Genomic DNA, 24,209 nt, shown 5'->3' with positions numbered 1-24,209 from the left:
TTTTTTTTGCTTTTATAAAAGTTTTATTTCATACCCCTTTTAACCAAAAGTATTTTTTTTTCAAAATTTTTCATCCAAATAGGAAGGAATATTTGCATTAGAAATCTGAGTCTTATTTATTCTCAGGAGTATTTGCAGTTTTTACACGAGTTTTGTTGTATAGTTCCTAACATCACTCAAAGGAAAGGTCAGATATTATACAACACGTATTTATGGATAAGGGCGACAGGTGGGCATAGCTCTGGTTATGTCATACAAAGACTGCCATGTGTAAGGAAACGTCTTGCATCTTCCTTTTGTGTTCTTGTTACGAGAGAGACATGAATACATACATTCAGTCAGTTTCTCAAGCTCTATTGTTAACACATGCAGTGGCAGCTTCCCTTACGTTATGTTACGATAGAAACTAAATAAATGCATAAACGAATAGCTAAAACATGAATACATACATCTGATAAGTTTATTATGATTTTTTATTGATACGAGCAATAGCAACTTTATTCATGGTCTTCTGTTCTTTTGTTACAGGAAAAAATGAATAAAGGAAAGTGAACACATATATTATAACAGTTTCTCACGGTAATTAATAAATGCAGCGGAATATTAACAACATATTATTATGAATATATGCACTATTATGAGTCTCTGTGTATTTGTCTCGTTAAATTCTGTAAGATGATAAGAGGATTTTAAATGAACAAAGAGTAGCACCAGAATAATTTATCATAGTTGCGTTGATACAGGAATTAGAATCTCTACATCATACAGCCTATTCACACGTAACAACATAAATATTTGCCTGTATATCTGAGTCTTGTCCTGTAAACTCTATACAACTTTACACAACATCAAAAACAATTTCTTTCGATACTCTAATAATTAATTTAGTTAAGATTTATATCAGACACTTTAAATATATAAAGAAGTATGAGTCTTTATTTGTATATATGAGTGTGTCTTTGTTGTGTGTGTGTTATTAAGGAGAGAAAGAGTTTAAAATAATGAAAAAAAACACAACAGACCAATATTTTCCCATTCCCTCATTAACACGAACATTAATCTTTATATCAACTGCTCTCATTATGTACAACGACACTAATCTTTCCTTCTAAGACTTGTATTCCCAAACGTCTTCATTTCTCAGTCAACAAACAAGGTCTAATGGAAGTTACTGAGGTTTTCAAGAGCGTTTTCAAGATTCCAGTGACAATTCAACAAGATTTTCAACGAGTATTCCTTTCTAAGATACGTATTCTCAGACATATTCATTTCTCATCTCAACAAGCAAGGTTTAATGGAAGTTGCTAAAATTTTGAAGGGGAGTTTTTAAGATTCCAGTGACAGTTCAACAAGGATTTTCAATAAGAATTCTGCACCAACAGAAAGAAAAATAAACTAGTGAATGGGATTAAGGATGATGATAATAGATAAATAAGATTAAATAAATGCTCATGAAAAAACAACTGTGGCCTTTGGAACATATTTCTGTATCAAAATTGCGTTTCGCTATGTGTGGGTGAGACAAGGCTACTTACATTGGCGTGAGAAATGGGCGGCTGTGGGCGGGGATATAGATTTTACTCTCCCATTTGACATTTCAAGGCGTAAAACTATTCCTGCGTGATACAGAAAGGTATTCTTTAAGTGGTATATTGAGGTCTTGAAGAGGCGTGAGGGATATAACAAGGGTGAGGTCAGCAGAATCCTCAGAGCCAGTTATCAAGGTAGAACAAGAAATAATAGATTCAAGCTCAAATTTGTATTAAAGGAAAGAGACATAGAAGAGAAACTGGTTCTCAAATGGAGTGGGAGATGATTAATAGGAAGCTTTTAAAGGATTAGACGGATTTAAAAAGAGAAATGACAGGAAACATGTTTTGAAGTAGACTGGCAGATGAATGACATGGGTGAGTCAATAGGGACCTTTTAAAACATCTGAAAAATTTAAAGGGACGAACGGGTGATTGGAAATACACAGGCATGTTGTATACAGGGACTATAAAGTGTACATCTAATGGCTTCCTGAACTAAAACTTATTTTCAAAGTTCCTACACGAGACTACAGAAATTGGCAAGCATGTTTTATACAAGGAAGGCCACGTGTAGTCAACGGGGAGCATTTAAAAGATCAGACATGTTTAAGAATAGAAATGACAGGAGGAAACTGATCATAAAAAGGTATAAAACAAGACTAGACAGGTATATGGATGAGGAAAATGCGTAGAAATATACCAGTACGCTATATGCAAGGCTACACCTCGTGACTTCCTGCAGCAATCCTTATTTTCAGAGTTCTTATACGAGACGGTAGCGTGGGAGATTCAAATTTGCTGCAACATTTCTGATTTCCTACACGAGACGGCAGATTGGGGGGGTTCAGATTTGCAGGAACCCTAATTTTCCGGGTTCCTACTCTAGACAGGAAGTTTGGAGATTCAGATTTGGTGTACAGACGTGAAAGGAACAGCAGCAACCCTATGTAAACCTTAATTTTCTGAGTTCCCACACGAGACGGGAGGTTCGGAGATTCAAATTTGGCGGGTAGACGTGAGGGGGCGGGCGGCGCAGGTGAGGCGCGGAGGAATACACGGCGGTGTCTGGCCATATTGCGGGGCAGGTCTTGTGTGCCGCTGAAACCTTCCGTAATCCGCGAACATCGGCCTACCCAGCGCACATCCACCATGACGGAGCGGGAGGATAACGTGTACAGGGCCAAACTCGCCGAGCAGGCTGAGAGATATGACGGTAAGCACACCATTTGTGAGATATTCGCTATTAAAACGGCCAGCCTTCCTTTCCCCGTCTGGGCGGCCGCCGACTCCTGTAGCTTTTGTCATCACCCTTTATAATTTTTCCATTTTACTTTAACCTCAGGATAGTCAGGGGTAGTCTGTGGGTATAGGTGGGTAGTTCAGGGATGTGGGCGTGTATATGGGTAATGAGTTTAGGAAATGGGCGGCTATAGGAGTGGAAATTCGTGATTTTATGGGATTATTTGACATTTTAAGGCGTAAAATGATCCCCGCGTGACAAGAAATCGATTGGTTTGGTTCTCTCGTCTCCTCCACGCCCTCCTCCACGCCCTCCACGCCTCCACCACGCCTATGTGTCTAATTTTCCTGGGCGTTGCAGGGGTCGCCGTCCCCCGTCCCCCTCCCAGTCTGGGCGTGGGCGTGGTGGGGCGGCGGGGCGTTAAAGGAGAGGAATCATTGAGTTCTTGGCGCCCTTTTTTTTGTCTGGCGTGTCTAAGGGAGTAGTTTTTTTTTCTCATTGGGAAGGAAAATTAGGGTTATGTATGTTGAAAAGCAAGATTTTACACATATTAGGTCTTAAGAGGCAGTATCTGGCGTCTTGAGGTATAGGGGCGGGAAAGTTGGTATGCTTTTTTTTTTTTTTTTTGTCTGGCGTCGAAGGGAGTGGTTCCTGCCGTCGTGTTGGTATTGGGGCCGAAATTTTTGGTGTTCTGCAGCTCTTGTGGGTAAAATATTGGTGTGCTCAATAATTTGCCCCTCTGTGTTAAAGGGAGTTTTTTTTTTTTTTTTTTTTTTTTGCGTTGCGGGCAGAGAAAAAAAAAGAATAAGGGTTTGATTCGCTCTGAACGTGGAAATTTGCAGATCTTGTTCGTGGGAGTGGATTATTGTATTTTTTTAAGCATAGGGAAAAAAAGATGGCATTCTGTAGGCCTATAGAGAAAATTTTGGCATTTCTAGGTATAATTTGTAGGGCTATAGAGAAAATCTTGGCATTTCTAGGTATAATTTGTAGGCCTATAGAGAAAATCTTGGCATCGCTAGGTATATTGTGTAGGCCCATAGAGAAAATTTCAGCATTGCTAGGTATAATGTGTAGGCCTATAGAGAAAATTTTGGCATTGCTAAGTATAGCGATGAAAAAGGTAGCATTTCACAGACCTATAGTGAAAATTTTGGCATTGCTAAGTATAGGAGCAAAAAAATCTGGTATCCTTTAGGCATAGAATGAAAATTTTGCATTGCTAAGTATAGGGATGAAAAAAAAAATAGCATTATGTAGGCTTATAGAGTGAAAATTTGGCATTGCTAGGTATAGGGGGGAGAAAGTTGGCATTCTCTAGGCATACTGAGTGAAATTTTGTCATTCAAGGTCTGAAGGGTGAAACTAGCTTGGTAATTTTGAAGGATAAAGCATTTGGCATTGTCTAAGGGTAAAGAGCGACACTTTGGCATTTTTAGGTGTACAGGTGGAAAGTTTGGCATTGGGTATTTTTTTGTATATTTTATTTATTTATTTATTTTATTTTATTTATTATTATTATTATTATATTTTTTTTTTTTGGTCATTTTAAGAGTTTTAAGGTGTGTATGTGTTGTGTTTGTGTTTCTTCTCTTATCTTGTAACTCTTCATTATTTCTTTTACTATTTTTTTGTAATTATCTTGGTTATTATCCATGTTGTTATCTTTATTATTATTCTTATTATTATGTATGTGATATTTGCACTTAGAAATTTATATATAATTTTTATAGAATGCCTTCCATATCTATATGCTCACATTTCTTTCTTCTCTCCTAACTTCTGATTTATAATTCTCTCTCTCTCTCTCTCTCTCTCTCTCTCTCTCTCTCTCTCTCTCTCTCTCTCTCTCTCTCTCTCTCTCTCTCTCTCTCTCTCTCTCTCTCTCTCTCTCTCAGTACTGTATATTTTTAAGTTCATGCCCCAAAAACTATGCCTATATATAGTCTGGCAACCTTTCCATACTAAATAATCAATGTAATTTCATAGGTAGGCATAGCAGTCTTTTAAGTGAATATGACAGGTTTAGGTCTAAAGGGTGAAAATCTCATTTTTGAGGCTTATAGGGTGGGGCAGGGTGGGGCAATTTTAAAATTTACTAAATCTGTAGGATGAGGCAGTGCAGCACTTTTAAATAGGCCAGTGAGGTGAGGAATTCTGGCACTTTCTAAGCCTACAGGGTAAAATTCTGGCATTCTTAGCCTATGCAGTACATATTTCCTGCTAGGGTGAGAGAACTTGGCATTTTGTGATGTTTAGAAGAGGCAGTATAGGGTTTTTCCTGAGCTAGGGTGAGATAATTAGTTGGTATTTGTGATGGGCAATAGATTTTCCAGGACTAGGGTGAAAGGGTTTGGTTTTTTTTCAGTATTTAGGGTGAGGTAACATGACTCAAGCTTAGGATGAGATAGTTAGGATTTTCCAGTATGTAGGATGAGAGGAATGTTTTTCAATACCTAAAGTGAAGAGAATTTGGGATTTTCCAGTTTTTAGGGTGAGGAAATGTAGATTTTCTTGCCTAGGGTGAAAGGATTTGGCTTTTCCAGTACTTAGGGTGACAGTTAAGCCTTTCTATTCCTAGCGTGAAAGATTTAGAGTGTAAGAGATTAGATTTTTCCTTGGTAGGGTGGGGCAGTGTGCCAGAGTGTAATGGGAGGCCATTACACTCACTGTGGTCAATGGAAAGTTTTCTATGATCAATATGTAGCTTTTCCTTAGTCTATATAACACTTCCTTATAGGGTGAAGAATTGATGCAACAGCCTGTAGGAACATAAAACTGTTTAACCCTATAGAATAAAAAATATATGCAAATCTTAGATCATACAAGGACAGGAGATGAATGGAGGAGCTTGGGATGTAAATGAATGTAACGAATAACTTGACATTTTCTATTCAGTATTCATGTGGTGAAAGAATTTGGTGTGTGTGTGTGTGTGTGTGTGTGTGTGTGTGTGTGTAGATATCAGCTGCTTTAGCAATTCATGCAGTAAAGAGATTGTGTGTGCGAGTGCGTGTGTGTGTCTGTGTGGTGAATTATTGATTGACATCGTACCAGGGAGAAAGTATTGGCCAGGTGCAGCTGTGGGATAGATTAAGTCCCTGGTTGTTACAAGTTACCAAGTGCCAGTTAATTATCTCCTTTTCCTCCTGCATTTTTCTCTTAACTGCACAACTTACTTCCTCCTCCTTTTTTCCTTTGATCTTCTGTCCTTCACTTTAGCTTCCTTCCTTCAATCTCTCTCCATCTACTGCTCTTTCCTCCTTTATTCTCCTTTTTGCTTAACTTTTCTTTTCTCTTCATCTCTTCCCCTTCCTCCTGAACCTTGAATCTAACTTTATTCAATCTCCTCTCCCTCATTTATTGTCTGTTTTCTTTGCAACTTTTCTTCAGTTTTTTTTTTTTTTTTTTTTTTTTTTTTTTCTCTACTGCTCTTCCTCCTTAATTTTCTTTTCTTGAATCTCCTTTTCTTTCTCTTCTTTCTCTTTAACTCTACAGCTTCCCTTCTCTAATCTCGTCTGTTCTCCTTTATTATTCTCTCTTTGTTCTTTCTCCTGTCTTTTCATCCTTTTTATTTTTTCTTCAGCAATATTCCTTTTCTTTCCTTCTGTTCTTTTATTTCCTTTCATTCCCATAAGGAAAAATTTCTTTATATACTTTCCCCTTCATTTCTCCTCTTCTGTCTTGATTTTCCTCTATCCTTCCTTTTTTTTTCCCTACCCTAAAAAGTCGATGCCAAAAAATACAGAATCCTTGTTTTTTCCCCTGATTGATGTATCTTTCTTGCACATTCGAGTATCCTTTGCAAATCCTATAATCCCTTTGCAAACCTGTGTGTGTTTCAGGGCTCTTATGATCCACTCAGCAACTTAACTCAAGAATCGCACTGTAAATGTTTATATCATCTCCATCTGTCTGTGTTAACTCTATCTTGGTCTGTGTCTATCTGTCTGTCTGTCTGTCTGTCTGTTGGTCTCAGGCCTGGAGCAAGTGGGGTGTGGTGGGGGTTTTCCAGTCTCTCTCTCTCTCTCTCTCTCTCTCTCTCTCTCTCTCTCTCTCTCTCTCTCTCTCTCTCTCTCTCTCTCTCTCTCTCTCTCTCTCTCTCTCTCTCTCTCTCTCTCTCTCTCTCTCTCTCTCTCTCTCTCTTTTTCCAGTTTCCCTTGGGCAGTAAGCTTATTTTAATCCTCTGCCCAAAAAATGTTGTAAACTTTGTGTCGATGTATAGATTTGTGTGTGTGTGTGTGTGTGTGTGTGTGTAAAGGCTACCAGTGTTGCTTTTAATCTATTTTTTCTTCCTTTGATGTGAGGTTTCATTTTTTAACAGTTCCTCTGCAGTACACAAGAAAATCAATACCTTTTCGTTTTGGAATTCAAAAGCAGTGTCCCCTTCTTAGCAAGTAAACTGGCCATCATTATCTTAGCATCTCAGTTTCTTTTCTTTCCTAGTGTATATCATTATCAGCACAATTGTCTTCTTTTTAACACACATCATTATTCTCCTAACACTTATTATTATTGCTGTTTTATCTGACAGTCTCCTTCCTACTGATAAAATTTTGCAAAACATCATATTTTCCTTCTTCCCAACCCATCACTTCCTTCAACCTCTATTTTTCTTGCTTCTAACACTAATCCTCTTTTTATTTTAACATTCCTCCTCATTTTGTTAGACGCATCTTCCCCCTAACACACACACAACCATTTCATTAAACACCCACAGTTTTCTCCCACACAACACACCATCACTGCCTGACAAGAGCTTTCAATACCAGTTCATACCCTCATCAGTCTCAAAATGACCTGCTTAGCTAAAAGAAAACATCAAGGTATTGTTACCATCGGCGTAATCCCTCGTAATGAAGTGCTTGTGGCCTTATATTCGGGCGCTGTTAGTTTATGTGCACTTTTGTTCTTTCTTCCAGGTTCTTTATGTTCCAGGTTATATTTAAGCGTGTGTATGTATGTGTGTGTGTTGCTGTTGGAGGTTCATGGATGGTGTGTGTGTTGTTTTGAGGGAGTGAGTGTGTTTTGAGATGTGATCTGTGTTGATGAGAGAAATGAGATGCTGGTCAGTTTTCTCTCTGTAGGATATTTGTATTGTGTGTGTGTGTGTGTGTGTCATATTGCAGATGGTTGTAACTCAAATAGCAACTTCCTGTTATGTCCATTTCTTCTGATCATTTTATACTCAGATTTATTGAACTGTTCACTTGTTCTGTTTCGAGAAGGTTCTGTTTGGCTGTAAAATTTGTTCTGTCTTGTCTTTTTTGTGAATTTTCTTAATAATAATTTTAATTGGGGCATTGTAGCTAATTGGCAGTCTGCAAGTGTTTAAATATCAGCAGTTTACCAAGCTAATATTGCTTGTGTTAATGGTATTGATTTATATGTCGTTCGTTTGTCTTCTGCTTCCTGCTGAATCAATAATCGGTACATCATCAACAATAGGTACATTTATTCCTGTGCTCTTGTGGTGGTGGTCTCAATGATGTACTCGTTCGTCTGTATACCAGGCCAGCAGTCACACAGGATAGCCCATAGTTGCTGTATTGTACTAGTAATATGAATCTACAGTAGCAAGGAAAAGCAGGGAGTAATAAGCCATTCAGCCATCACAAGGAGAAATATTGCTAAATACATAATACCCCTTACTTTTATCCTGTCTTTTTATGTATGTTTAAAGCTTGGTGTGTTAGGTTCTTTCACCTTCACCACCATCTCCAGCATCACCATCTTAACAGTGTACAGTGACATGGCAGAATTTGTGCCACACCCTATACTTACACAAATATGTTCTTTACTGTAGCCTGCCATACCTAAAAGGCCAATACCATAGAGACATACCATATTTAGACTGCTCCCTCATTATACAGACCACACCCAATACTACTACTACTACTACTACTACTACTACTACTACTACTACTACTACTACTACTCTTACTCCTACATGTTCTAGCATCATGGCCTGTCACACCTCAGTGCTTCCTCCCATCCTGCCTTTCTTTGCCACAGACAAGGTCACACCCTGCTACCACCACCATTACCATCACAGGGACAGCCACACCCCTGTCACCAGCACACCACAGCACCATCCATCACCCATCACAGCAATACATGTGTTCTTTGCCTATGTTTTCCTTGTAGTCTGTGTTACATGTCTCTTTTTCTTTATTTTGTGTTTTATTGTTATGCGAACACAAAGGGAAAGAGGACTAGGGGATATTTGAGTGAAAGTATCAAAGAAAAGTGTAGTTTGTTATAGAAATCTAGATGTTTTGAATGTAATAAAGGGTTTATGTATGTTTTTTTATGGTTACTTTTTTTTTTTTTTTTTTCATTACCAAGTCAATTTTTATCTTGACTTACACACACACACACACACGCACACACACACACACACACACACACACACACACACACACACACACACACACACACACGCACACACACACACACACACACACACACACACACACACACACACACACACACACACACACACACACACACACACACACACACACACACACACACACACACACACACACACACACACACACACACACACACACACACAACCATCTTGAATCCCTTTACAGTAGTGTGTGTGTGTGTGTGTGTGTGTGTGTGTGTGTGTGTGTGTGTCTCCTCAGGTTGGAGGATTGAGACTTCATCCCTATTGAGTTGTCATGTCTCACTCAACACACACACACACACACACACACACACACACACACACACACACACACACACACACACACACACACACACACACACACACACACACACACACACACACACACACACACACACACACACACAGAGCTGCAGGTTAAATCTTACATGCCAAACAGTCACCAGGTTGTGTGTGATGATGTCTCCTGAGTCACCAGCAATATGTTATCAGGATCTTATCTAATTTATTGATAGGAGGGAAAAAATAAATAAATATATAAATAAACACTTGCACTCAACATTCTGCTTCAAGTGTTGTTGATCCTGCAGTCGTTGGTTTTTTGGACTTGAAGGTTCTAGGTGTCATTTTGAGCTCTAATTTGCACACCGTCTCCTCACTTTCTTACTCCTCTCTTTACTCTCTTACTCACACTCAGTGACTCATAGTGGTAGTGTTTTTAGTTAATTTGATATAATGTACTATGTGATTTATTTACTACTTGAATCAGCCAGTCACTCAGTTCCTCATATTTTAACAGATTAGGTTGGCAGATTGACGTGCTCTCTGATCACCCTGTATCATGTCTTGCTGTTACATTAATTAACCAGTTGTGTATTGATGTGATGTGCCTACTGTGCGGCTGCCTCCCTTTATAATAGTAGTGTGAATGAGTGTGAATGTGAAAGCTGTGTGCCTTGTCTTACCTAACCCTCTTTTTGGGGGAAGATAACCTTGGCATGTATGTATGTATGTAAGAAAACACCAAGTCTCATTTAAAACTTCATCTTCATTATTTATACTCCTGACTCAAGCCAACAATTCTTCTCCTCTGTACAGAAATGGTGGATGCCATGAAGCTGGTGGCTTCAATGGATGTAGAGCTGACGGTGGAGGAGAGGAACCTGCTCTCTGTGGCGTACAAGAATGTGATTGGGGCGCGGCGAGCCTCCTGGCGCATCATCTCCTCCATTGAGCAGAAGGAGGAGAACAAGGGCGGAGAGGAGAAGCTGGAGATGATCAGGAATTACAGGACACAGGTAAGCAGAGAGAGAGAGAGAGAGAGAGAGAGAGAGAGAGATGAGTCATAGTGAGTTTGTGATTGAGAGTGAGACATGAAGTGGATGCTGCTAGATTTATATGCATTACAAGAGTGAAGTCATGCTTAACTTTAGAGGGAAATGCAGGTAAATAAAATGAAAATGTAGAATGAGTATGGATTTCACCTTTGAATTATAAAATTGATAATTGTGTTTTGATTGATTTTGTTTGTGATTGTTTGTTGCCACACCATTCTTTAATCTGAGATATTTCTTTTTCTACAGCCACCTCCAAACATTTTATAAACTTGACACTGAACACTGGAGAGTTTTTATTTATTCATTTATTTATTTATTTTAATCCCTGTATTCTTTTGTGTAGTTACTTTGAAAATGTTGTGCCATTGATGCTGTGAATTGGATGTTGGACATTGCAATGAAAGTAATAGGACTGAAGTGATTATTTTTCTTGTTTTTCTTCTATTAAATTAACCAAATCTGTGAATATTGCAATGAAGCTAATAGACCATAAATGTTTCTCCTTGTTTCTCTTCTATTGATTGATCCAAATCTGTTAATATTACAATGAAACTAATAGACAATAAATGTTTCTCTTCTTGTTTCTCTTCTATTAAATGATCCAAGTCTGTGAATATTGCAGTGAAAGTAATAGACCATGAATATTTCTCTTCTGTTGAGTGATCCGAGCTTTTCCTTGTGTGTGGCAGGTTGAGAAGGAGCTGAAGGATATCTGCTCAGACATCCTGGGGCTGCTGGACAAACACCTCATCCCCACAGCCTCCTCAGGGGAAAGCCGTGTCTTCTTCTACAAGATGAAGGGAGATTACCACAGGTGAGGGGAACTGGTCTCCTTCAGGGTCTTGTTATGGATGTGTGTCACAGGTGAAGGAAAGCGGTGTGGTCTGCCATCTCCCTTGGGGTTTTGAGTGGCTGAGAGTGCTGAGGAAGTAAAGATTGAGGTGTTATGGCATATCAAGGGAAGGGAAGGGAGAACAGTGTGAGAGTTAGTAGTGAAGAAAACCAGTTGGAAAACCAGACTAGCAGACCATGAGAAATTGTATACAATTCATTATACCTTTTTTTTATTAACAGCAAGATAAGAAATAATTGCTGTAAATTAACTGCATGTAGTATGTAGAGACTATCAGGAAAACCAGAGTCAAGGAGACGGTTCAGAGGAAAATTGCAACACACAACCTTCCACAAGAAAGATATGAAACTGTCTCAGTGCTCTTGATTATTTTTGTTGACAATGAGATAAGAGGTGATAGTCACAGGAGGGGAGTGTGTGTACTTGTGCTTATCATGCCCCCTTTGTGTGTTAGCTTTCCTTGTGTTGTGAAGCACTGTGAATTATCTGAAGGTTGTTATAGAGATAGTTGATGTAGGAGGGAGTGTGCTTATCTCTGCTTACCATAACTTATCTTTTAGTGTGCTATTGTCTTCTGCAAATTTGGGATACTCATTGAATTATCTGAAGGAAGGTAGCCATGTAAGGGAGATCCTGTGGAATAAATATAAGGGGGGGTTGTTCTGATGTTCAAGACTCGGAGGATTTGAATGTCTTGAGTCTCCTGAGAGAGAGAGGGGGGGGCTTGTCATCTCACAGTAGTTCATCATTGGCACCCTCACAAAGTATACTAGGAAAGAATTAATAAAATAACATGGTGTCATTTCCTTTTCATCATCACAGGAAGGGACTGTAATGGGAAAAACCTTGAGTAAATTGCTTATCATTGTTTATGTCTGACCTTTCATATCCTCCTCAGCATAATACTTCACTGGGGAAAGAACCGATTAATTTCCTAACCACTGTCCACCGTTACTGTTAGGCCTCAAGTTGTAACCATGTCTGATCTTTGCATTAACTCTTTCACTGTTATTTCCCACATCTTTTCTTAATTATGAACCACTATGCACCATTTCTTGTTCTACAGCCAGAAATTGCAAATCTGTTTTTTCACATTTTCTTGTAACTGCTTGAAAAAGATCCCATACATTGCTTTTTGTGCAGTGAATTGGTGCACACTGCAGTAGAAGGGTTATGTACACTCTACCGTGGTTTTGTTCATCATAGGACTATTGGGAAAAATCTTTAAGTAATTTCCTAATCATTATCTTTACCATTATTGTTAAGCCCCTGAAGCAGTCCGTTAATCTGATCTCTGTGCCGGGTATACTCTTTACGTGTTATCGTTTCCTCAGCATCATTATTATTATATGAGTCGGAGAAAAAAACAAGTAGTATTGTATTCATTATCTTCACTGTTATTGTTGAGCCTCGGAGTACATACGTTTGATCTTTGCGCTTAGTACACTCCCATCCCATTCCTACACCACCATCACCACCACAGCTACCACATGACTCACTGCTCACCTGATAACTCTTACTATCACACATCTTATCAGTACTGATTGGTTGTATGTGTCATCAGTGATACTGCAGGAACTAACATCCTCCTTATCAGCATTGTGCAGTGTATGTTCTCTCTCACTTCCATATTTAGGTGAATTTGAGACTAGTAACTGCATTGTAATAATTTTGTTTTTTTCTTATGGGATTGGGTGATTTGTCGTTGCCTTTTCTTTCTTTTTTTTTTTATTTTTATGGTTTCTGGTATTCTCTTCATTCTCATTATATTATCTTTCCCACATCTTCTCCAGGTTATCTTTGGTTTTATTGCTCTGTTAAGTATATTAGACTGATGATAATACTTCTTTGATAATTTTTGTTTTCCATGCACTGACTCCAGATTTCCTTTGGTTTTATCACTATTGTTAAGGATATGGGATTGACTACAGTGGGTCTATGTGACATTGGACATGGTAGTTTGCTTTAGCCATGCTCATCGTATTGCTCAGTGACATCATTGTTTGGAGACATCTGCCAGGCACACACTCACATGTCATTAGTTTTAACATCCTTATCTTCCTTATGGGTGGGTTATGGTAGCTGTCTTTTGTGCAAGGTGGTTATCTCTTGTCCTGTAATATGTCCCAGTTTATAGATCTTGACAAAAGTTAAGAATTTTGCAATATGTAGAAGACTGATGGATCAAAGGTTCTATACTGCTTACCTAAAAGGTAGGTAGTTCTTTTATTAGGCCTTTACCCTTTATTCCATTATTCCTGTTAATATTTTCAACTTAACACTTTAGTTGCTTTGAACTTGTAGTGGCACAATATGACCGTGATGTTGCAGAGCCTTCCCTTTTTAAATAAAGCATTCGGTCCCTTTTGCAGGAAAAGATGGATTGTTATTGTAGGCTTCCTTTTTCCCAGACACTGGAAAACTCAAGGTAATGTTTTCTCTTCTTTCCCCACCACAGGTATCTTGCAGAATTTGCCACCAGCAACGACAGGAAGGCAGCTGCTGAGAACTCCTTGGTGGCTTACAAGGCGGCCAGTGATATTGCCATGACTGAGCTCCCTCCCACACATCCTATCAGGTAACTCAACTCCTCTCCTTTCTCAGCTTGAATTGTGTAATAGTATTTGTGTTCTTAGAATTATATGAGTTAAAAGTATTCCTTTGGTTTGGTGTTGGATGATAGGACTGGTAACTTGTCAACTCTTCACTTTTCCACATGTGAGGGTACCTATGTGTGTTCATTATGATTGTGACTATTAAAAGTGTCTGTTGTGTTTGTTGGGTATTGACTGATGGAGTTGGTGTGTACATAGCATTGGTTGTAGTACTGTTAAGCTTATGTGATACTAAAAACAAGTAATAGATGCATTTTTTTTTTTTTTTTTTTTTTTTTTTTTTTTTTATGTAGGAAGGACACTGGCCAAGGGCAACAAAAATCCAATAAAAAAAAATGCCCACTGAAATGCCAGTCCCACAAAAGGGTCAAACTAGTGGTCAAAAATTGATGAATAAAGTGTTTTGAAACCTCCCTCTTGAAGGAATTCAAGTCACAAGAAGGTGGAAATACAGAAGCAGGCAGGGACTTTAGAGTTTACCAGAGAAAGGGATGAATGATTGAGAATACTGGTTAACTCTTGCGTTAGAGAGGTGGACAGAATAGGGGTGAGAGAAAGAAGAAAGTCTTGTGCAGTGAGGCTGCAAAAGGAGGGGAGGCATGCAGTTAGCAAGATCAGAAGAGCAGTTAGCATGAATATAGCGGTAGAAGACAGCTAGATATGCAACATTGCAGCGGTGAGAGAGAGGCTGAAGACAGTCAGTTAGAGAAGAGGAGTTGATGAGACGAAAAGCTTTTGATTCCACCCTGTCTAGAAGAGCAGTATGAGTGGAACCCCCCCAGACATGTGAAGCATACTCCATACATGGACGAATAAGGCCCTTGTACAGAGTTAGCAGCTGGGGGGGTGAGAAAAACTGGCGGAGACGTCTCAGAACGCCTAACTTCATAGAAGCTGTTTTAGCTAGAGATGAGATGTGAAGTTTCCAGTTCAGATTATAAAGGACAGACCGAGGATGTTCAGTGTAGAAGAGGGGGACAGTTGAGTGTCATTGAAGAAGAGGGGATAGTTGTCTGGAAGGTTGTATCGAGTTGATAGATGGAGGAATTGAGTTTTTGAGGCATTGAACAATACCAAGTTTGCTCTGCCCCAATAAAAAATTATAGAAAGATCAGAAGTCAAGCGTTCTGTGGCTTCCCTGCGTGCTATGTTTACCTCCTGAAGGGTTGGACGTCCATGAAAAGACGTGGAAAAGTGCAGGGTGGTATCATCAGCGTAGGAGTGGATAGGACAAGAAGTTTGGTTTAGAAGATCATTGATGAATAATAAGAAGAGAGTGGGTGACAGGACAGAATCCTGAGGAACACCACTGTTAATAGATTTAGAAGAACAGTGACCGTCTACCACAGCAGCAATAGAATGGTCAGAAAGGAAACTTGAGATGAAGTACAGAGAGAAGGATAGAAACCGTAGGAGGGTAGTTTGGAAATCAAAGCTTTGTGCCAGACTCTATCAAAAGCTTTTGATATGTCCAAGGCAACAGCAAAAGTTTCACCAAAATCTCTAAAAGAGGACGACCAAGACTCAGTAAGGAAAGCCAGAAGATCACCAATAGAGTGGCCTTGACAGAACCCATACTGGCGATCAGATAGAAGATTGTGAAGTGATAGATGTTTAAGAATCTTCCTGTTGAGGATAGATTCAAAAACTTTAGATAAGCAGGAAATTAAAGCAATAGGACGGTAGTTTGAGGGATTAGAATAGTCACCCTTTTTAGGAACAGGTTGAATGTAGGCAAACTTCCAGCAAGAAGGAAAGGTAGATGTTGACAGACAGAGCTGAAAGAGTTTAACTAGGCAAGGTGCAAGCACGGAGGCACAGTTTCGGAGAACAATAGGAGGGACCCGATCAGGTCCATAAGCCTTCCGAGGGTTTAGGCCAGCGAGGGCATGGAAAACATCATTGCGAAGAATTTTAATACATGGCATAAAGTAGTCAGAGGGTAGAGGAGAGGGAGGAACAAGCCCAGAATCATCCTAGGTAGAGTTTTTTAGCAAAGGTTTGAGCAAAGAGTTCAGCTTTAGAAATAGATGTGATAGCAGTGGTGCCATCTGGTTGAAATAGAGGAGGGAAAGAAGAAGGAGCAAAGTTATTGGAGATATTTTTGGCTAGATGCCAGAAATCACGAGGGGAGTTAGATCTTGAAAGGTTTTGACATTTTCTGTTAATGAAGGAGTTTTTGGCTAGTTGGAGAACAGACTTGGCATGGTTCCGGGCAGAAATATAAAGTGCATGAGATTCTGGTGATGGAAGGCTTAAGTACCTTTTGTGGGCCACCTCTCTATCATGTATAGCACGAGAACAAGCTGTGTTAAACCAAGGTTTAGAAGGTTTAGGACGAGGAAAAGAGTGAGGAATGTACGCCTCCATGCCAGACACTATCACCTCTGTTATGCGCTCAGCACACAAAGACGGGTCTCTGACACAGAAGCAGTAGTCATTCCAAGGAAAATCAGCAAAATACCTCCTCAGGTCCCCCCAACTAGCAGAGGCAAAACGCCAGAGGCACCTTCGCTTAGGGGGATCCTGAGGAGGGATTGGAGCGATAGGACAAGATAAAGATATGAGATTGTGAGATTGTGATTGGAGGAGCCCAACGGAGAAGAAAGGGTGACAGCATAAGCAGAAGGATTAGAGGTCAGGAAAAGGTCAAGAATGTTGGGCGTATCTCCAAGACGGTCAGGAATACGAATAGGGTGTTGCACCAATTGCTCTAGGTCATGGAGGATAGCAAAGTTGTAGGCTAGTTCACCAGGATGGTTAGTGAAGGGAGAGGAAAGGCAAAGCTGGTGGTGAACATTGAAGTCTCCAAGAATGGAGATCTCTGCAAAAGGGAAGAGGGTCACTGGACCTATTTATTTTTATCTTTATTTTTATAGCTTTTATATTGCTTTTGGTTAGATTGCCTATCAACATGCCCATCAAATGAGCTATTGTGCTCCTCAGGTTGGGTCTGGCGCTGAATTTCTCAGTGTTCTACTATGAGATCTTGAACAGCCCAGAGCGGGCCTGCCGGCTGGCCAAGGCAGCATTTGATGATGCGATTGCCGAGCTGGACACCTTGTCTGAGGAGAGCTACAAGGATTCCACCCTCATCATGCAGCTGCTGCGTGACAACCTTACGTTATGGACCTCAGATATGCAGGGTGAAAGTGAGTCTGGGGCAGGAGCTGGTGAGTGTGATGCTTTGAGGTGCAGAGTGAGTGCTGTGGAGGAGTGAGTGGTGCAGGTGCAGGAATGGGTGAGCAAGCTCGGTAAGATGCCGGTTGCTAAAGTACCGCCATGCTAAATGAACGTGCTGGCCGCCTTCATTTAGTGCCACGCTTTTGTTTTCATTTATTGATGATGCTTTATTATGGCAGTGGGGGAAGGGTTACCTGTGCCTTGTGGCAGCTCATACTTACAGCACTGACTCAGTGATGCACCTTTGTACTATTTGATATACTCATTTCTTATAAGGTTGATAGTTTTAAGTATTCATCTGTTTAAATCTTTCTCCAACAGTTTTCAAAATTAGTTAAATTGCTCTACTAAGTATTTATCTGCTTAAATTTTATCCTAAGTTTCAAAAATCAATTGAAATAGTTGTGTAGTTTTTGAATTGGATGTCTGCAGTAAGTGATCTGGGAAAAGCATTGATACCATGACCTGCGTGAGTGTGTGGCTGCTGCTACCTGACAATGCCTGACGAGCATTCAGACGATGTGAACCTGTGCTTGAGTGCCATGACCAGAATGCTTAACTGTAGCCTGTTATTCCTATGTTCTCAGTTGTGCTCAGATGTCCAACTGACTTGTATGTTGTGGGTTCGTGCATTTGTTTGTCAGTTGGCACATGACTGACCTTCAGAACACAGAGGAGGGGTTGAGGAGGGGATCCCAGTCCTCTCACTCATGACAGGACTCTGAAAACCCACGGAATTTGTGGCTCTGGATGAGAAATATATACTGTGCATGGCTAGTCCTATTTTTGTCACAGATTTATATAGCATTGGTTCATCTGTGTATCTTAGACTGATATTGCCATATGTCATATAGAAACAAGATTGTGTATAGTTGAAATGTGTTATCATTTTCTTGTACTCTCTTCCTCCCTTATGAGGATGGGATTGTTAAGAACCCCACTACTCCCACCAGAAAAAAAAGGGGAAGAAAGTGTATTAATCTGATGCATTCCTGAATTCCACAAGGATTATCAGATATCAATTTAGTTTCTTTATTCTGTTCTTTGCTGCTGTCTTGTTTGAAATTGAAATACATGTTTGGAGCCTCATTACCCCCTCCAGACTTGAGCTTTGTCCAGGAAAAGGGATAAAAAAAGTTTATGGATCTGTACTTTTGTTGCCTAATGGGTTTAGTTTGAGTATTTTCTTTGCTTTTGCTTTGTTTGAATTTAAAATACAAAGGGGCAAAGGAGTGTGTATATATGTATTGTTATTGCCAAGGATGCAGTCGACACTTAGGTATAGTTTCAGTGTTTTCTTTGCTCCTGCTTTTGATTTGGTGTTGTGCATGTTCATGGAAGGTCGTGGAAGGTCGGACGTGGGAGGGTAACGTCACCTCTTCCATTGCAGGCGGAGAGGGTGAGCAGAGAGATAAGGAACAGGTGCAAGATGTGGAGGACCAGGATGTGAGCTAATGTGGTGGTAGACGTGGTGACCCTCCCCTCCCATCCCCCTGCCCCTCCACCATGCCACCACCGCCACCGCCACCTCTCTCCTCCTCCTCTTCCCATCCCTCCCTCCCACCCTTTCCCAGTGTCTTCATCCACCACCACCACCACCACCACCACTACATCCACCGCCACCACAACCACCACTCCTGCACACTGTGGAGCTCCACCTTCACATCCGCCACCAGTACCACAGCCACCACCTTGAATCTCTCTCTCTCAGCCACTGCCCCCTCTCAAGATGTCAGTGTCAAGTGTATACCAGTTATTTAAATACCCCCCCCATAAAAAAGTATAAGGAAAAAATTTGATGTGCAATGAGGAGAGACTTAATGGAGTGTGACACAGAAGTTGCTTGTTAATTTGATAGAGATGCAAGTATATTATTTCCCTGTTTCCCTTTCTCTCCCTTGCAACCCTGTACCAATGCCATATCCCACCTTAAAGTGTGTGCGTGTGCGTGTGTGCGTGCGTGTGTAAGTTTTCTCTATAATTTATCAGCCTTTATATTATATGATAGAGGTAAGGGAGAAACACTACCAGCATGATTTCCTATTGGTTGACGTAAACTAGCGTACGTACCTACATATATATATACGCAAGAGTGGTCTTTGATGTACTGAAGCGTTAAAATGCACAAAAAATTTAATACCATAACACACAAGAAGCTGGCTGATTGCTCACCTTTCCATTTTTCCTCCCACTCATTTTTGTGTGTGCGACAGAGATTACAAGAGAGAGAGTAGCGAGTGTGTCTTGCTCCCTTCCTCCCACTATCATCCTTCACCTCCTTTTCATTTGATTTCCCTCCCATGCACCTCACCTTACACCCTCGCCTCTTCCCTGATCACCTGGACTCCCATCTCCTGTCTCTACACGACCATTCCTTCCTAACTTCATCATTCCAGAAGGTTAAGAGCTTAGGAATACCTGCTTGCACCTCCATTGCAAGCAGGAGTTTAATTTAACATTGATATAGATTGTGCCTGCTTATTGATAGGTTTAGTTTTTATCGCTGCATTTTTTATTGATTTTTATTCTCTCGGAGGCAGTCCACCATCACCTCATCAATTTTTTTTTGTTACGCTTCATTTACAAGTGTAGAAGAAACTGATGTGTGTATTTATTGTCTTGTAATGTAATAATACTGGAACACAATCGAAGCCTGCGTGTTAGGTAGGTGCAGTTCACATCTTATGCTTTAGCTCCTGACACCCAGCGTCTTCTATCCCGGTTATTTTGATTTCTACGGCTTTAGTTCATTCCCTTCCTCACCACAGCATCACCCTCTGGTCCTTGTATTCCCTTCCCACCCCTCAGTGTTACTTGCATGCTCTCAAGAGATTATTTATTGAGGTGGATTAACTTTACTCCTGTGTTCCTTTCTCTCCCCCCAGTGCTCAGTGTTAAGAACTGAATTATGTGTGTTGTTGGATCCATGTGGACCCATATCACTATTTTCATGATTTCAGTGAATGTGTACAGTGCTTGTGTGTGTATGTGTGTGTGTCTGTCTGCCTGCCTGTGCGTGTGTGCGTTTGTGTCAGTGGAGGATGCATATACCCGACAAACTTGTATACAAATGGCTGATGGAATAATACACATCCACAAAGAAAGAAAAGCCTCCTTTAACCCACATCCTACCTTCCTGATGTAACCCATGCATTGAGTGGTCACTTTGAAAGGTGCTGGTTAATGTTTGCATTTAAGTACCCTTTTCACTTTTCCATTCCATCCCTGGCTCCTTCCTTCTGTCGGTGCAACGTCTGGTTTCCGTCATCAATTTGCCACTTGCTTTTATTCCTACTCCTCAGTGCTGTAAATGTTCCAAGGGCTACATGTTTCACAAGGTCACGTCTCAAGTTGTGAGGTGGCGTGTTGGTCAGGTAGTGGGTTTGGGGCTCTCAGAATCCTGTGGTGATCCTCGGCACTGGTGTTTGTCGTGGTGGGGAAGGCCAATGTGGTGGTGGTAGTGATAGCATTGGCCGGTTACCTTGCTTTTCATCTTCAGCCACACCCCTCTTCGACACCATTCTCACGTGCTCTTCTCTGCCACGTTCTTTACTCAGCCTTTGTTTCCCTACCTTAACCCTTCCATACCTCCCCATCCCACCTCTCCAGCCCTGGGTCACTCCTAGTCACTTGTAGATGACAAGCTTTAACCTCAACCCTAATTCTTGCCTCCTGATCCCACTCCCTGCCTCCTTTCCTTAGGCTTCTGTTGTGTCTAGTATAAATGTTGCAACTTTTGGGGAAGTGAAAGTATTGATTTTTTTTTCTCTCAGTATCCAAGACTGAAAGTATCTACTGCTGCTCCTTCCACCTTTTCCTTCATCCTTTCCTTACCTGTCCATTCCTTATGCCTTTCCCCTAGTCTGCCCTTCATTCCTTAAGTAACATACTGCCTCACATGGTTACTAAGTTATTCCTACATCTTGTAATTTGATTTTTTGTTGAATCTGTTCTTGCTGCCGTGTAACCTTAACAGTGTGTGTATTTAATAGGGATTTTTACATTTCTGAAGGTTTTCTATGGAGAGACTACTATATCTTTTCTGTTAATCTCGTATTTTGTAAGTTTGTTTCTGCCATTACTGTGGAAAGTGGGGTTGGAGGTGTCTTGGTGGTGCTTCTGTGGGAAATATCATTTAGTCGTTTAAAGATACCTAATTGTCATTATTGCCGCTGTCGTTAATGTTATATTTTTTACTCGTGTCTGTACCACCGCCACCCACTTGGTCTCTGTCGGTGTGTCATCCATCTCTAATTAATGACCAGTGCTACTCAGACCATTTTCATTTTATTTTGTTTCCTCTTTCATTTCCTCTACCTGCCCCTGCCCCTCCCAGTCTCAAACATTCCAAAGTGAGGGTTCGTTCTTGCGTGTGTGTGTTTCTTTTTAGTCTAATTGTTGTGGGCAACTGATGAGCAATATGTTTTCAGTTTCTGTCTCAGGCCGGTCACAGTTATACATGTTTTATAACCAAAGCTGCCGGTCTCTTGGTTGGCCGGCAGCCATCCTCTCCCCTCCACCCCTGCACTAATATATCACTGCCTCCCCTGCTCCTCGCCCCTGCCCCTCCTCTATCCCCTGGTGCTAGATAAAAGATTGTGGCAATAAGCGATGAAAGATTATATTAAAAAAAAACAAGCAAATTGCAGAAATGTGAGGAAGGGAAAACAATGAGCACTAAAATCATTATCATCCTTAGATCAGGTGTATTTGCAGGTGCAGCTTAAAAAAAAACAAGGAGTCAAGTAGTAGTATCAGTGTACAGTCTAGGATGACTGGTGTGTGTGCGTGTGTGTCTCTTGACATGGTAGCCTGGTCTGTATGTAAGTGCGTGCAGTGAACCAGACTGTCATGGTGTGCGTGCGTCAAGTATGCGAGTTTTGCGAGACTGCTTACAAGTTTTATTTAAGTGTTTCCTTGTGTGTACAGAGGAGTGCATCACTAGTATTATAGTAGAGGCTTGCTGGCTGCTGCAACACTTAACACACTGCAACAAGGATTAGGATGAATGATTCCACACAAAAATTATTGTAGGCTTAAAATTTTTCTTTGTACAATGCCCGTGGTCCCCCATTCCTCCCCGACCGTCATTCCACCATCAGCTCCCTTGCTCCTCGTCCTCCTCCAGTGCCCCTTAACCCTCTGCAGGATCCCAGATTATAATAAGTACAGTACTTCCTGCAATACCACAGTCTCATTGGTTATCGTCATGCTGTATTTTTTACTACATAACATTGCTACTACTATTACTATTACTACTACACGCTATGAGTTGTGAGTCTTGCTAGAATGTGCCCCTTCTATGTACATACTAAATTGTGATAGGTTATGCACACCTCTCAAACGCACTTGCATGTTACAGTGTTTGATTAAAGCCTCCATATTCTCTACCGCCTGGTGTTTTAACTCCCTGTTGTTGTTCCTGTTGCTGCTGCTGCTGCTGCTGCTGAGGTGCAAAACTGAGGCTGAGATGTGGATTGTCATACCAAGAGTCTTTATTCCTTTGGTTTTGTCTGTTAGCTATTGGTGAATTTGAAGTGGCATTTTTGAGTAGTGTGTGTGTGTGGGTTAGTGAGTCAGCAGTTGGTGGGTTTGGTGGCATTTTTGAGCTTTATGCGAGTGGTGAATGAATGGATGGAGTGTGTGTGTGTGTGTGTGTGGATTGTGATGCCAAGTCCTTTCAGTTCCTATGGTCTTGCTTGTCAGTAATTGCTGGTGGAGGAAACTCTTGTTTTTAATCATGTGGAGTGGCTGGATGTGTGTGTGGGGATTGGTTCCTGGTGATGAACTGGTAATACAGGTGATTACAAAGGGGATTTCAAGCACCAGAATCTCTCGTACTAGACTGACAAACTTTAGCTACAGCTCTGAAGAGAAACTGGTTCAAGATGTTACAAGAGAATTTCAAAGAAGTATGAATAATGTGGTTACTGGTAATGTAAGTTGATGAACAGAAGCTACAACATGAGAGAGAAGGACCACAAAATTAAGATGTTAGTCCCAAAAGAATCCAAAAGTACAGTGAACATTAATACAAGTCTGTCTAGTCGCTTTGTACACGTAGCCAGTCCGCCCCCACCAGACACGAGCCAAGTCACGCTCGCCTCCTGATCATAATGAGTCCTCACGTTGGGTGTTCGTGAAAATAATGGTAGTGAGAAGCTTACAGTAGTAGTAATCACCTTAGCTTTCCTCGTGCAGGTGAGTTTCGTAACGCCGGCTGAGAGTTAGTGTGGATGGATACAAAGAGACGTAAATGTTGAATGTGCTTGCAGGTTTGTTGCTACTGGGAGTGAATCATTATTCTCTAGTCCCTTCTCTAGCCACAAAGGTGAATTGAACATGCTGAGCACAATATACAACCAATAAATGGAGATAGAACAGTTAAACAAAACAATAGTCAGCTTAGCATTCCTCGTGCATTCCTTTTGTAACGCGGGGTGAAAGTAAAAAAAAAGTGTGGATGGCTTCAGACAAGACAAGGGAATGCTGACTGGGCATGGTTGCAGGTTTTTCTGGTATTATATAGGAGTGACTCATAATACTTTCTAGCCAGTTCCAGTATTATACAAAGATGAATAACTTAAGAATAAAAAAAAACTATGAACACAATATACAGCCAAGAAATCAACATACAACCCCCATTCAACACCCACGATTAAACAGACTGAACAGGAGCGAAAACATTGCATCAAACAAACATAAAATATCTTTAAGGAACCTTGAATAAACCAATGCTTGAGTAATTGCAGGAAGCAAGCGATTGAAAACTGAAAGCGTCATTTAAGAGGCAAGTGAGGAATGCAGCCACCACGCATATAGTTCTAGATAGATGAGGCTACAATCTGAAGGTAGTAACGTGTTATACATGCTTCTCTGGTGTGTATGTAATGACTATAGGACTTTATTAAGGTTTTGGAACTTGGGGAAACCAGAAGTGACCAGGGTACCGTGCATAAAGTACCCCAGCACAAGTTACCATTTACTAGTTTTTGCTTTACCAGGAGAGAGAGAGAGAGAGAGAGAGAGAG

At 40.6% G+C, this 24,209-nt stretch overlaps 1 protein-coding gene across 2 annotated transcripts; it reads left to right on the top strand.

Annotated features, from left to right (window-relative positions):
- The first annotated feature begins 2,579 nt into the window (after positions 1 to 2,579).
- On the top strand, positions 2,580 to 22,569 carry LOC135109920 (14-3-3 protein epsilon). 2 transcript variants are annotated; one of them, XM_064021816.1, is made up of 6 exons: positions 2,580 to 2,745; positions 10,289 to 10,488; positions 11,217 to 11,341; positions 13,839 to 13,958; positions 16,942 to 17,168; positions 18,569 to 22,569. In XM_064021816.1, the coding sequence occupies exons 1-6, from the start codon at positions 2,682 to 2,684 to the stop codon at positions 18,631 to 18,633; spliced, it is 801 nt and encodes a 266-aa protein (XP_063877886.1). In that variant the 5' UTR covers positions 2,580 to 2,681; the 3' UTR covers positions 18,634 to 22,569. The 2 variants fall into 2 exon arrangements, with proteins under 2 accessions (XP_063877886.1, XP_063877887.1); XM_064021817.1 differs by having other exon boundaries at positions 2,581 to 2,745; positions 16,942 to 17,147.
- Positions 22,570 to 24,209: the final 1,640 nt, after the last annotated feature.

Source organism: Scylla paramamosain, chromosome 19, assembly GCF_035594125.1.
Source record: "Scylla paramamosain isolate STU-SP2022 chromosome 19, ASM3559412v1, whole genome shotgun sequence".
Lineage (NCBI taxonomy): Eukaryota > Metazoa > Arthropoda > Malacostraca > Decapoda > Portunidae > Scylla > Scylla paramamosain.
This window is presented reverse-complemented; position numbering and strand designations above follow the sequence as displayed.